The sequence below is a fragment of the Hemitrygon akajei genome, chromosome 9, assembly GCF_048418815.1.
Source record: "Hemitrygon akajei chromosome 9, sHemAka1.3, whole genome shotgun sequence".
Taxonomy (NCBI): domain Eukaryota; kingdom Metazoa; phylum Chordata; class Chondrichthyes; order Myliobatiformes; family Dasyatidae; genus Hemitrygon; species Hemitrygon akajei.
In genome coordinates, this window is record NC_133132.1 from 125,136,312 (window position 1) to 125,150,124 (window position 13,813).

General features: G+C 37.0%; 1 protein-coding gene across 1 annotated transcript in view; it reads right to left on the minus strand.

The window, feature by feature from the left end:
• nbas (NBAS subunit of NRZ tethering complex) overlaps positions 1 to 13,813 on the minus strand; it is a 305,288-nt gene that overhangs the window by 196,514 nt on the left and 94,961 nt on the right. The window contains exons 23-26 of the mRNA XM_073056940.1: positions 7,573 to 7,726; positions 6,163 to 6,348; positions 5,505 to 5,678; positions 3,300 to 3,433 (exon numbers count right to left, since the gene is read on the minus strand). Of these exons, the coding sequence (XP_072913041.1) occupies positions 3,300 to 3,433; positions 5,505 to 5,678; positions 6,163 to 6,348; positions 7,573 to 7,726 (648 nt within the window). The remainder of the gene's footprint in view (positions 1 to 3,299; positions 3,434 to 5,504; positions 5,679 to 6,162; positions 6,349 to 7,572; positions 7,727 to 13,813) is intronic.

A 13,813-nucleotide genomic window follows, 5' to 3' on the forward strand; every position in this document is an offset into this window, starting at 1 on the left:
AGATGTTTGCCTCTCTGGATGGAGGTCTGTGACTAGTAGAGTGCTACAGAGATCAGTGCTTGGTCTGTTATTTGTCATCTACAGTAAATCAATGATCTGGATGAAAATGTGGTTAACTGGGTCAGGAAATTTGCAGATGACACCAAGAATGGGTTGCAGTAGACAAAGAGGAAGACTATCAGAGCTTGCAGCGAGATCTGGACCAGCTGAAAAATGGAAGATGGAATTTAATGCAGACAAGTACGAGGTGTTGCACTTCAGTAGGACCAAACAGGGTACGTCCAACACAATGGATGGTAGGGCACTGAGGAGTGCAGTGCAACAAAGGGGTCTGGGAATACGGGTCCTTAATTCATTGAAAGTGGCAGCAGAGGTAGACAGCGTCATAAAGAAAGCTTTTGGCGCACTGACCTTCATAAATTAAAGTATTCAGTGCAGGAGATGGGATTTTATGTTAAAGTTGTACAATTTGTTCGTGAGGTCTAATTTGGAGTACTGCGTAGTTTTGGTCACCTGTCTACAGGAAAGAGGTAAATAAGGTTGAAAGAGTACAGAGAAAACTTACAAGGATGTTGCTGAGACTGGCGGACCTGAATTATAAGGAAAGATTGAATAGGTTAGGACTTCATTCCTTGGGATATAGAAGATTGAGGGGAGATTTGTTAGAGGTACACAAATTTATGAGGAGTATAGATAGGATAAATGCAAGTAGACTTTTTCCACTGAGGCTGGGTGGTACTAAAACCAGAGGCAATGGCTTATGTATGAAAGGTGAAATGTTTAAGGTGAACATGAGGAGAAACTTCTTCAGAGGGCCGTGAGACTGTGGAGTGAGCTGCCAGCACAAGTGGTGCCAAGAGTTCAATTTCAATGTTTAAGAGAAGTTTGGATAGATACATGAACGGGAGAGGTATGGAGGGCTAAGGTCCAGATGCAGGTCGATGGAACTAGGGCGTTTGAATGGTTCAGCATGGACTAGATGGGCCAAAGGGCCTGTTTCGGTGAAGTCTTCTTCTATGGGTCTAGAACATAGACATCTACAGCACATTACAGGCTTTTCAACCCACATGTTCTGCAGACCATGTAACCTACTCTAGAAACTGCCTAGAATTTCCCTACCATATAACCTTCTATTTTACCAAGTCCCATGTACCTATCTAAGAGTCTCTTAAAAGACCCTATTGTATCCACCTCCGCCACTATTGCCAGTAGTGCATTCCATGCACCCAGCATACTCTGTGTGAAAAACTTAACCCTGATATCCCCTCTGTACCTACTTCCAAGCACCTTAAAGCTGTGCCCTCTTGTGCTAGCCATTTCAGCTCTGGGTAAAAGCTTCTAACTATCCACACAATTAATGCCTCTCATCATCTTATACACCTCTATCAAGTCACTTCTCATCCTCCATCACTCAAAGGAGAAAAGGCCAAGCTCACTCAAAAGGTATGCTCTCCAATCCAGGCAACATCCCTGTAAATCTCCTCTGCAGTCTTTCCATAGTTTCCACATCTCTCCTGTAGCAAGGTGAATAGAACTGAACACAGTATTCCAAGTAAGGTCTAACCAAGGTCTTGTATAGCTGTAACATTACCTCACAGCTCTTGAACCCTATCCCAAGGCTGATGAATGCCAACACACCATACGTCTTCTTAACAACACTGTCAACTTGCACAGCAGCTTTCAGTGTCCTATGAACATGGACCCTAAGATCTGATCCTCCACACTGCCAAGAGTCTTACCATTAATATTATATTCTGCCTTCAAATTTGACCCTCCAAAATGAACCACTTTACACTTATCTGTGTTGAACTCTGCCATTTCTCAGCCCAGTACTGCATCCTATTGATGTCGTGCTGTAACTTGATACACCTCCACACTATCCACAACACCCCCAACCTTTGTGTCATCAGCAAATTTACTAACCCATCCCTCTACTTCCTCTTCCAGGTCATTTAAAAACATTACAAAGAAGAGCAGTCCCAGAACAGATCCCTGTGGAACACCACTGGTCACTGACCCCCATGCGGAATACAAACCATCTAAAACCACACTTTGCCTTCTGTGGGCAATCCAATTCTGGATCCACAAAGAAAGGTCTCCTTGGATCCCCATGCCTGCTTATTTTCTGAAGGAGTCTTGCATGGGAAATCTTATCAAATGCCTTACTGACATCCAAACACACTACATCCACTGCTCTACCTTCATCAATGTGTTTTGTTATTTCCTCAAAGAATTCAATCAGGCTTGTAATGCACAACCTGCCCTTAACAAAGCCATGCTGAATATCCCTAATCAGATTATGTCTTTCTAAATGCTCATAAATCCTGCTTTTCAGGATCTTCTCCAACAACTTGCCCACTACTGAAGAAAGAATCACTAATGTATAATTTACTGGTTATCCCTACTCTCATTCTTGAACAAAGGAACAACCTTTACAACCCTCCGATCCTCCGGTACGTCTTCCATCCCTATTGATGATGCAAAGATCATTAGCAGAGCTCAGCAAACTCCTCCCTTGCGTTTCACAGTAGCCTGGGGTACATCTCATCCAGTCCCAGCGACTAATCTAACTTAATGCTTTTCAAAAGCTCCAGCACATCCTCTTTCTTAATGTCTATATGTTCAAATGTTTCAGTCCACTATAAGTCATCCTCACAATTACTAAGGTTCTTGCCCTTGGTGAATACTGAAACATAAAATTCATTAAGTACCTCTGCTACCTCCTCTGACTCCATGCGTACTCTGGCTCTGGAATATAGCTTGGTTTGTGATTCAGAGCTGGATCTGGGGTGCTTTGTATAATACATTTTTTTTTAAGCCACTGAGTTCAGTGATATAGTACTGTGTAATATGATAAAAATGTGAAAAAGTGCATTTGGGTATAATGTAATAACATCAGATAATCTGGAAAATCTGTTAGCTGGCACTATCAAAATCACAAGAGCACCAAATAATTGGGCGTATCTACATCAATGATCTTATTCATTTCATCTTCGCATATTAATTTAGGTTTTTTTCTAAATGCATCACGGCACATCATTTCAGCTGCTCCAGTCAAATTCATTTCTATCCTTCTGCATTCCTTCTGCAACCTGCACCCCATACCTCTCCCAAATAGTAATAAGAAATAAGAAAGTCTCATGTTAATCCTAAGCAAACAAAATGGACTTTCTGAATTTGAGGTTTCTGTTGATCATTTACTTTTAAACAGATTAATATTTTCGGAGCAATAATTCATAATGAATACTTTAAAACAAAATGTGTAACTTGTAATTCTTCATTGATTTGATCATACTTACCCAAAACCCCTCTGTGGTAAACACTCAAGTACATCATAACAGAGAGCTAGCTGATCATTTCGCTCACATTTATAGATACATTCTAGGGCTACTGCCATCAACTGTTGTTGATCAGGAATAATTTTCTGCTGACACTAAAGAGGAATACAAATAAGGAATAAATCAATGAACAGAATAAAATATAGGGTCTTAACTGTCGTGAGGTCAAAAACTCTGTTTATATAAAGTTACTTTCGTGAATGATGTTTTTAAGCATGAGAGCGTATGACAGCTTAATGGGGTCTTAACTTTATCTTGAGTAACGTGTACTGTATATAATGTCACTGAATTATAATTTAAAATATCTGGGTGGACAAATCACAAAATTAAAAATTCACCAGAAACTTGTATGCAGGAATGAAGTGCAGACATGCAAGACCTACCAAATTCCAAAAGATGAGCAAGATAGAGATTGCATACATTTTCAAAGATTAAAATTATGCCACAGTAAATCTGATATCATGCTGCGTCAATGCAGCCAGTTGTCTCAGTCAATATAAGCAATATGAATTGGTTATATGACTGCATTAATTTTAATTCATTGTATTAACCTGCTAAGTGGAACCCTATCAGACCTTAAGGATGCACTATGTACAGTGGAGTCTGGATTATTGGGACACATCAGCACCAGTACATTTTGACCTAATAAAGCACCTGTCCCAATTAGCGAAGTTTCATGGAAATAGTTAAAAAGGTGTAAAAAAGACAAGTTACTGTTTAACTTGAGAAACAAATAATGTATTTAAATTAGTTAAAACAGAATACATTAGAATGCTACCAAAGCTACTACAGTACTATAAAACTGTATTAGTCCCTAATAGTTACCAATGGAGGAATTCATTCAGTGATGTGTTCTTTTGTAAATGAACAAAATCAGTGCAGACACCTGGTGCAGATAGTGCACTGCCTTCAAACAGTGCTTTTGATGACTGCATCCTCCAAATTTTCATTTTAACTATAACATCGTTACCTTCAAATTCAATCTCTCACACAATGTCAGAAGGGCCAAGGAGCTGATTATTGACTTCAGGAGGAGGAAACCAGAAATCAATCAGATAGCTCTCACTGGGCTATCAGAGGTGGAGAGGGTGAATGCTGTCACAGTAAATAGCATCCATCAATGACCACCACCATCCAGGCCATATTTGCTGCAAGAAGGTAGTGCAAGACCTCAGGACCCACACCAGCCAGGTCAGAAACTCCTAACTGCCATTACCCCTCAAACATCAGGATCCTGAACCAAGGGGCATAACTTCACTCGCCCCATCACTGAACTGCTCCCAGAAGCTATGGGCTCACTTTCAAGGACCTTTGATCTCATGTTCTCAATACCATTACTTATTTATTTGTTTATTTTTTTAATTTCTTTTTGTATTTGCACAGTTTGTTGTCTTTTGCACATTGGTTGGTTGTCCATTCTATTGTGTTTCTTATATTTTCTGGAAACATTCGCTAGAAAATGAATCTCAGTATTGTATATGGTGACATACATATACTTCGATAATAAATTTACTTTGAACTATTTGAACTTTGAATTCTTCATAGTTCCTAACTTGAAGTAGTAAAATAGTTTCATTTTCACTGCCATATTCGGCATCTCCAAGCTTGAATACCAGAAACAGCAGAGAGCAAAACAGTTCTGAATTCCTGTTTATTACTCACCAATTAGCAATGACAAAAATCCACTGCTTTTTGAACAAAAAATGCCTTTATTTAAAAACTGTTCCCTCCAAGCATGGTGAAGTCGTATGGCCGTTAGACATGTGCATGAGACTGATACTAGCTACAAAATATTCGGCCAGTCTCTTTCCCCAACTAAGTAGTATAGAGTCGCAATAAATGAAGGGACTCCCAGCTTTTTTCACAATTTGTTTTTGTTCTTTAAAAGTTGTCACAAATAAGTAGCTTGTCTGATTAACTGATGGCCACTGTATTAGTGATGTGGAAGGTGCATTCTTCTCCACAATCATCCTCCTCAGCAATATCAAATAAATCATCTGCCAGACCTTTTACAAAAATGATGGATGCAGCTTTTTTTTAAACATAATACTCATAATAGAACTTGGAAACTGGCTGCTTGATTTTGACATTGGTAAAACAATTTCAAATGGAAGAGGTCTGGTTTAATACTTATGATCACAAATAAATAAAATGTAATAAACATACATCAGGTTTTGATTGCTGAAATATCTTCAAAGGGTATTTTAAGTCCTCTTTTGCCTCTGTCACTAAATATTCTTTCAGCAATTTGTCTGCAAATCCCGCCTTTTTACTTTCACAACGGTGCAGGAAGGGAACCACCCACTGGTACACATTTTTTATATACATTTCTTCAGATGACTGCCAAAACATAATTTGACAAAAAGATAAATCAGTATGCAACATTAACTATATACAGGTCTCTTTTATGGGAAAAGAAAATAATTTTAACTCAATAATCTGCTGAACAAAGATTACATTGAAAACATATCATTTAGTAAAGTGTACAAAATAACACTGTCAGTATGGAATGGCTAGACACTAGATTTTACATGGGTTTCATTCCCATCATGTTGAGAACAGAAGAAAACAAATCTGCTTAAAAATGATCAAACTTATGTTGCAAATAATGCTGAAATAGTAAAGACTTGAAACAAATGAAGCACCTGTTCTTCATACACAGCAATTAATGGAAGGACTAAAGAAGAGTTATTATTTTTTAAAACTTAATTACAAAGAAAACCTCATACGAATTGCAATTGTGTGGTAATTCTGAGTATGTTACATCAATTGCTGAAATACAATGCTAATAATCTCAGGCTGAATTTATATTTGAATCTCTTACATTTATCAACAGTTGCCTCAGTTTATCAATGTCGTTCATCTGTTGCATGTCCTTCAAAGAAAGAGTTGGATCAGCCCCTGCTTCATACACAAGTGTTTCCAGAGTAACCAGATCGTCACAGAGAGCCTCTAAACCTGCAATATTCCTTTCCTTGCCAAGTCGTATCAGAGATAGGGCACAATTCACCTAGAAGTACATTGAGAGTGCTGTCAAATGGATCAAATTTTTGGCACATGTAGCTCATAATAAATGTTATTTTCAGTTTTCCAATTCTTCCAGTTCTGCTCATATTGTCCGTCACACAATCTCTCTCCAATTAAACTTCAATTTTACTATAATGTCTACAATCTAATATTCCATAATTTTTCAAACTCAGTGAGACTACTGTATCAACGTGAATTATGGTACATTATAACCGCATTTCAGAGACTTGCATTTTGCCATTTAAACTGATTTCACTTGAGACTCCTCAATGAAACAGAAGTTGCAGAAAGGAGCAAGATTTAGTAAAAAAAATAATAAAATGAATTGAATCTAACATTAGTTAGGAAGATTAATAAACAAAGTTAATGCACAAAAATAAATTATGGAATTAATATCCTGGCTGTTGCAAGATCTGTTCAAGAATTTGATCCCCTCTTTACAAATGTTAAGTCTAAACAAATCCAAGTAATTATATTAAACTACATTATTCATTGCTTCCTTTTACCTTGTAATCTATGTGAAAGTGTTGTACTGTAGATATTAAATAATTATTGTTTTGAGGTTTAGATCTTCCTGTGATCAAATTATTTTGAAGTGGGTGCTGCAAATTGAGATTTGGTGCCACCACATGGTAATTAAAAGGAGCACAGCTTTTGCTGACCAGGAAAGTGTTGGATAGAAAACTAGTAGACACATTAAAGAAAAGAATTGGTCCAATAAATTCTGTACCATTTTCTTATTTGAATATACTATTGCAGGACTCTATCTACCTGTCATTAGGAACATGGGGCTCATACATTATTGATGCAAACAAAGTAATGTATGTTCACCAGTATTCAAATGAAAGTGAATTTCAAATTTTGCTTAAAAAAAGGGGGGAAGTTGCTCATTTGGAAGCTCAGACTTCAGATGTCGTTATAATTAAATTCTGTATTATCACAAAGCTGAAGGTGGTGTGATGACAGAACAAGGAGTATAATTTCCCAGAGATTAGCAGTCAATCCAATTTCCTCAACTTCTCCTTCAATTTGTAATCTCAAATTTTTCATCTTTTGCAAACTAATTTTTGATCCTTTTATTTCAGAAACAAATTTTCATGCCATTAACAATCCTAAATTACTTAGGAAATCAGGAGGAATTCCAACAATATACAATATTTTAGCATGAAAATAAACACACTAAACACGTTACTGTTCAGCTTCTCACCTGCCTAGAATAACTCTCAATCTCCTCTGCACGTTTCAGATACCATCGAGTGAGTATATCAATAGAGGGAACAGCAGCTCTATATTCCAACAGTTCAGGCTGCTCTTCATAAAAAAACTCAGCCACGTCTTGTGGATTGCAATCTATTATCATTCTGCAGGGGTAAAACAAGCACCAAATATGATCAGAATGAACAGCAAGCTCACAGACAGACAGACAGAAATACTTCATTGATCCCAAGGGAAATTGGGTTTCGTTACAGTCACACCAACCAAGAATAGTGTAGAAATATAGCAATATAAAACCATAAATAATTAAATAATAAGTAAATTATGACAAGTGGAAATTAGTCCAGGACCAGCCTATTGGCTCAGGGTGTCTGACACTCCGAGGGAGGAGTTGTAAAGTTTGATGGCCACAGGCAGGAATGACTTCCTATGACGCTCAGTGTTACATCTCGGTGGAATGTCTCTGGCTGAATGTACCCCTGTGCATAACCAGTACATTATGGAGTGGATGGGAGTCATTGTCCAAGATGGCATGCAACTTGGACAGCATCCTCTTTTCAGACATCACCGTCAGAGAGTCCAGTTCCACCCCCACAACATCACTGGTCTTACGAATGAGTTTGTTGATTCTGTTGGTGTCCGCTACCCTCAGCCTGCTGCCCCAGCACACAACAGCTTACACATGCATTGCTACAATTTACCTATAGTGAAAGGCAATATTCATTTATCAGCAAAATAGTCATGGTGAAATTACATCTTGAAGCAAGAATTGTTCTGTACTACTAATCAAGCAATAGCACTTTTCCAAAAAGTTTATTAATCGACTAGCGAAAAAAATTATTCCAGATCAATTCATTTTAATATATTGCCATTTTGTTTTATGTAGTTTTAATGATTTTTTTATTTCAGTTTCACAAGTTTAGTTCTTAACATCAGCGTTTACTTTCTTAAAATGTAATAGGATGGATCATACTGACTCAAATGGAACCACTGACATTCAGTTGTTGAATTATACAAGTCCTAGATTTCCATACATATGCTATGAAACAGAAGTTCATGACTTACTGACAGGTTCAGAATGCCAAAGCTAACACTAGACTCCACAAGGATGCCCCAGTATTTAAACGTGGGATGTAAGCTGAAACACCATTAATTTCTAAGGGATTTTGATGAACACATTTGAAAGATAATAAGGAAGTTAAGCTATCAAGTTTAAATATGCCTGAATGTTCATTTAACTTAATGATAGCTTTCAGCCATCCCTACTTTGGCAACTGTCAAAGGATGCCAGTCCCACTACAGATAGCGACTTTCACTGAGCTACCCAAGGATCATATCAACAGCATCCAGAGTGCTACAGGCCTTCAGAGTCAAAAGCTCGGTTTTAGGTGCGCAGACATTAGAAAACTAGTAAATAGGAAAACAGTTGAACTCTATAGAAAAATAAGATTGAATTTAAAACAAAATTAAGTTGGCTTAAAAATAAAATATAGTGAAATTAATCAAAATGCAAAAATATTTTAAGATTGTTAATTGAAATAACAGTTTCATGATACATTTTTAAGCTACACTATACTTTTTGATTAGTACAGTAGCATTTAACAAAATTCTATTTGGATTTATAAAAATATACTTAATGGAAAATATCGCATGGCACAATCTAGGCAGGTTTTGATCAGGTCTTGTAGCAATATATTATTAGATAGGTTGCCAAAAGATTGGAGAATGGGGCGCGTTTAGATTTTAAAATAGATGAAAAACAATAATGGTAGAGATAGGCAAAACTATAGAAAGGGAATCCCTGGATTGAGGTCAGTGTACTTAAAGGGCAGCTACCGATAGTCCACTTACTAAAACCAAGGGTCCCTGGGTAACAAGATCTATTGCAGCACTGGGTTTTTGGAGGGTTTGGACATCTGGAGGTTAAGAGACTCTCACTATAACAATAACACATTTTGCATTCAAATTATTGAAACAAATATATAGTATTGCTGAATGATAACCATCCAGAATTATAAAGATTCTAATTCCCTTGAAGCAGACTAACACATTGAAACAAGTATGTTACTATATAGCCGTAGTAGTGCAATCACTCAAGTTGATTCTGTCACTATATATTGAGTACATGTATAACAAAAAATACAAAATCCTAAAGGAAAATATTAGCAGAGATTAGTTTAAGAAATATAAATCACAGACATGAAACAAAATATTGAATATTTTCACAGAGTTCGCAATTACAAATATCAAAACATTAACTCTTTTATACTGTGTTACATATCCATTGTGCAGTAAAACAATGGTGTTGACATTCTGTTAGTTTTGTTTCCAAAGGTGATGTAGTCAAAGTAAAAATATTCTTGGTTCTTTTCCAAGACCATTCAACTAAGTCACATAGATAAAATAAAAAGTTGACTTGGGGTGCATGTGCCTGGGCATTATTTCACCCCTTCCTTCTCCCAAGGCATTCTCCTTACAGCAGTTGGCTCCACACAAATCAATGGATTGAAAGCCTTAAGGAACGCAACGAGTGGCCGAACACTAAAATGAATAAAGACCAATTTCTACCGCTGTAAGTCATGATGGATAGCAATTAACAATATGGCAATGTATTTTTACAGTAAATATCAGTCATTTTGTTAGAAATGTTTAAAAGTTAAGCCCTTCAAACTTAAATCAGAGCTGCAAATTTAGTATTTTTGTCCCTCATACATTTCCAATTAGGATGCATTCAGCCTTGTCAGAAATCTTTTTGTCATCAAAGACATTAACACTGTTATGCATGTCTTTTCCTTCTAAAATACTAACAGTAGTTACTGGTCTTAATGACAACCTTTTATTTATGATGATTTGATCAAACTGCATTTGCCCTAAAATCTCATACATCTAAACTATTCATGAACTTTCCACTTTCTATCCCCTTTAAGATCCATAATTCAGTAGTGCATCTAAAACTGTTTATGACAAGCTTGTTAAACACAGCAAAGAAATTTGTCATCATCAGGTGCCTTGCCCAGTTTGAGCTTTGACTGCCATAGCCCACACACTCCTGTTTCGGGTCAAGTGGATCAATTAATTGGTATTCATTTCCAGTTCTCTGGCTGTCATCTCCATCATCATTTGTCTTTGCCTTCCTCTTGCTTTCTTCCCTTCAATCTTTCCCATAATTACCGTGCATTCTGAGTCCTCTTTCCTAATCACATGTCCAATGAAGTTACGTTGCCTTTTCACAATCTCATACATTATTTCTCTTTTTGTGCTTGCTCTGTTCATGACATCCTCGTTAGATATTTGTTTCATGATATTCTTTGCATCCTCCTCAAGAACCACATCTCTGCTGCTTCAATTTGTTTCCTCATGTTACTAGATATTGTCCAACATTCAGAGCCACATAACATAACTGGATAAACGTAACATTTCAGTGCTCTGAGGCAGGTTGTCATGCCTAGTTCAGTGTTGGTCAGTATACTCTTCATTCTCGTAAAGGTGTCTTTTGCCATCCCTATTCTTCTTTTGATGTCCATGTCGCACCTGCCATTTGATGTCACCCAGCTTCCTAAGTAGCAGAAGTTCTGTACTTGTTTTATGTCTTCCCCGTTTATTCTCAGCCTGCAGATAGGATTCTCCTTCTTTTAGGATATCACCATACATTCTTTTTGCAATTGATAGACACATTTTTGCACTTTCTTCAACAAGTGTATCAATTAAGTTTTGTAGTTCTTCCTCCATACTTGCAATTAGCACAGTGTAATCTGCATATCTGAAATTATTGATGTTTCCACCGCCAACTTTGATTCCCAGGATGCCTCTTATTTTTTGTAATATTGCTTCACTGTACACATTAGATAAATCAGGGGAGAAACCACACCCTTGTCTAACGCCTCTCTGGATTTTTGTAAACTAACTCACTTCTCCTTCTGTTCTTACAGTGGCAGATTGTTCCCAGTACAGATTTCTGATTAGGCGGAAGTCTTTCAAATCTAGATCTAGAGTTTCCCGTAATATTTCAAATAACTTACTGTACTTCACTTTATCAAATGCTTTTGTGCAGTTGATAAAACAAACCTTTTTGCACTTGAATAGCTCATTCTGATAGTATCCTTAACATTAATATCTGTTTCTTGTACCTTTGTCTTTCACAAAACCACATTGTTCTTTACCTATTTCAGCTTGTATCTTACTTTTAGTTCTTGTCATCAAAATTCTTAAAGTATTTTGGTGATATAACTCATTAAACTTATGGTCCTATGTGATTCACATTCTATTGCTCCAGGTTTCTTAGGAAGAGTGATAAATACTGATTTTTTCATCCCTTCTGGTATTATTCCAGTCTCATAAATGTCATTGATTAAATCAGTAAGTTTTTCAATTTCATAATCTTCAAGGGCGATAATTTGTTCTATTACTAATTCATCAGGACCTGCTGCCTTTCCTTTCTTCATCTTATCTACTGCATTAAGAACTTAAAATTTTAAAATACTTGGACCTTCAATGTTCTTAATTTCTGTTTTTTTGCCTCAATCGTCTTCAAACAATTCCTGAATATACTCAGTCCATCTGTTCATAATCTCATCTTTTTCAATGATAGTGGTACCGTCCTTTGCTTTCAAGCATCCACCTGAAGAAGAGGAGCTTTTTACCAGTGATATTCTTGACTTGTTGATGTAACCTTTTTGGATCAGTAATAGGGATTCTTTCTAGTTGTTCACATTCCTGGTTTAACCATTCTTCTTTGGCTTTTTGACATAACACTCTACAGGATTTGCTTTCTTCCGTCTCCTTTCTGCCATTAGATTTTTGATTTCATCTGTCATCCATTTATTCTTTGTGCTTTTTTCTTTTTTAGGAATCACTGACTTTGCTGATTCTACCAAGACATCCTTTAGAGAGTTAAACTTCATTTCTAATGATTGCTATCATCTTCAACAGATTCTATTTATAGACTTTGAAATCTATTCCTTACTTCAATTGTAAATTTTTGTCTTAAGATTTCTTCCTTAATTGAGTGCGAGTAGTCCAGGGATTGTTCAGGTTTTTGCTTCTTTAGTTTTTTAAGTTTTACTTTTACATGACATATTACTGGGTTATGGTCACTATTACAGTCTGCATCTGGATATGTTTTGCATTGAGTCACTGAGTTTCTAAATCTTTGGTTTATAGTAATAAAGTCAATTTGATTTCTGGTGTTATCACCTGGACTATTCTAGGGCCACAAGTGTCTTGGATGGTTTTTAAAGTAGGTATTCATAACGACTTGATTATTCATCTTGCACCATTCTACCCATTTCTCACCTCTTTCATTTCTTTCCCCTAGTCCAAATTTTCCTATGGTATTTCCATCAGCAACTTGTCCTACTTTAGCATTTAGATCTCCCATGACAATAACAATATCTTGAGATTTGCATCCTTTTTTGCTTGTTCAAGCTCTTCATAGAATTTATCTACATCCTCATTTGTTCCATCTGTTGTTGTTGCATATACCTGTATAATCGCTAAATCAAATGATTATCCTCTGAATCTAACAAGGAGCACTCTTTCTGATATCGCCCAATGTCCTAAAACACTTTTTGCCATGTTTTCATCCATAAGGATTCCTACTCCATTAGTATGGGATGTTCCACAAGAATAAATTAGTGTTCTATTTCTGTTCTGACATGTTCCAGTACCTGTCCAACGAACTTGGCAAATGTTAATCTTTAGTCTTTCCATTTCATTAATCACATTGTCCAAACTTCCTGCTTGATATACGGTTCTTATATTCCAAGTAGCAATGATTTTCTTTTGTGTTACTTGAATTTTATGAGCCGTAGCTTGATGACAGTCGGGGATCCCCTGCTGCCCAGTATCAACCCTACCGAGCGAAGCATCTTCAGAATTATCTTGAAGATCCTCTTGACGCTGTTGTTTTGCGATACACTTTGTGAGTTTGACCATGGTTTTCTTAGCAAATAGATTCTAGGAAACCTAGTATCTAGCAACGGTAGTTTGCTATTGCCTTCCGTTGGGCGAACTGAAGAAATGGCCATTGTTCTTCCCAAATGTTCATCCGCCTGTACTATAGCTGTTGTCATTTCAGGTCCTAGCTCATCCGCCTTCTCCGTCTTAAGTTCAGTTACTGAACCTGCCGGATCTGCCGTTGGCCTTTGCTCGTATCCTGAGCAGGAACCCTTGCAGGTGCTACCGTTCCGGGTCAGAGCGGCCCTCCACTTTCCCCAAGCTCTGAAAGTCCCCAA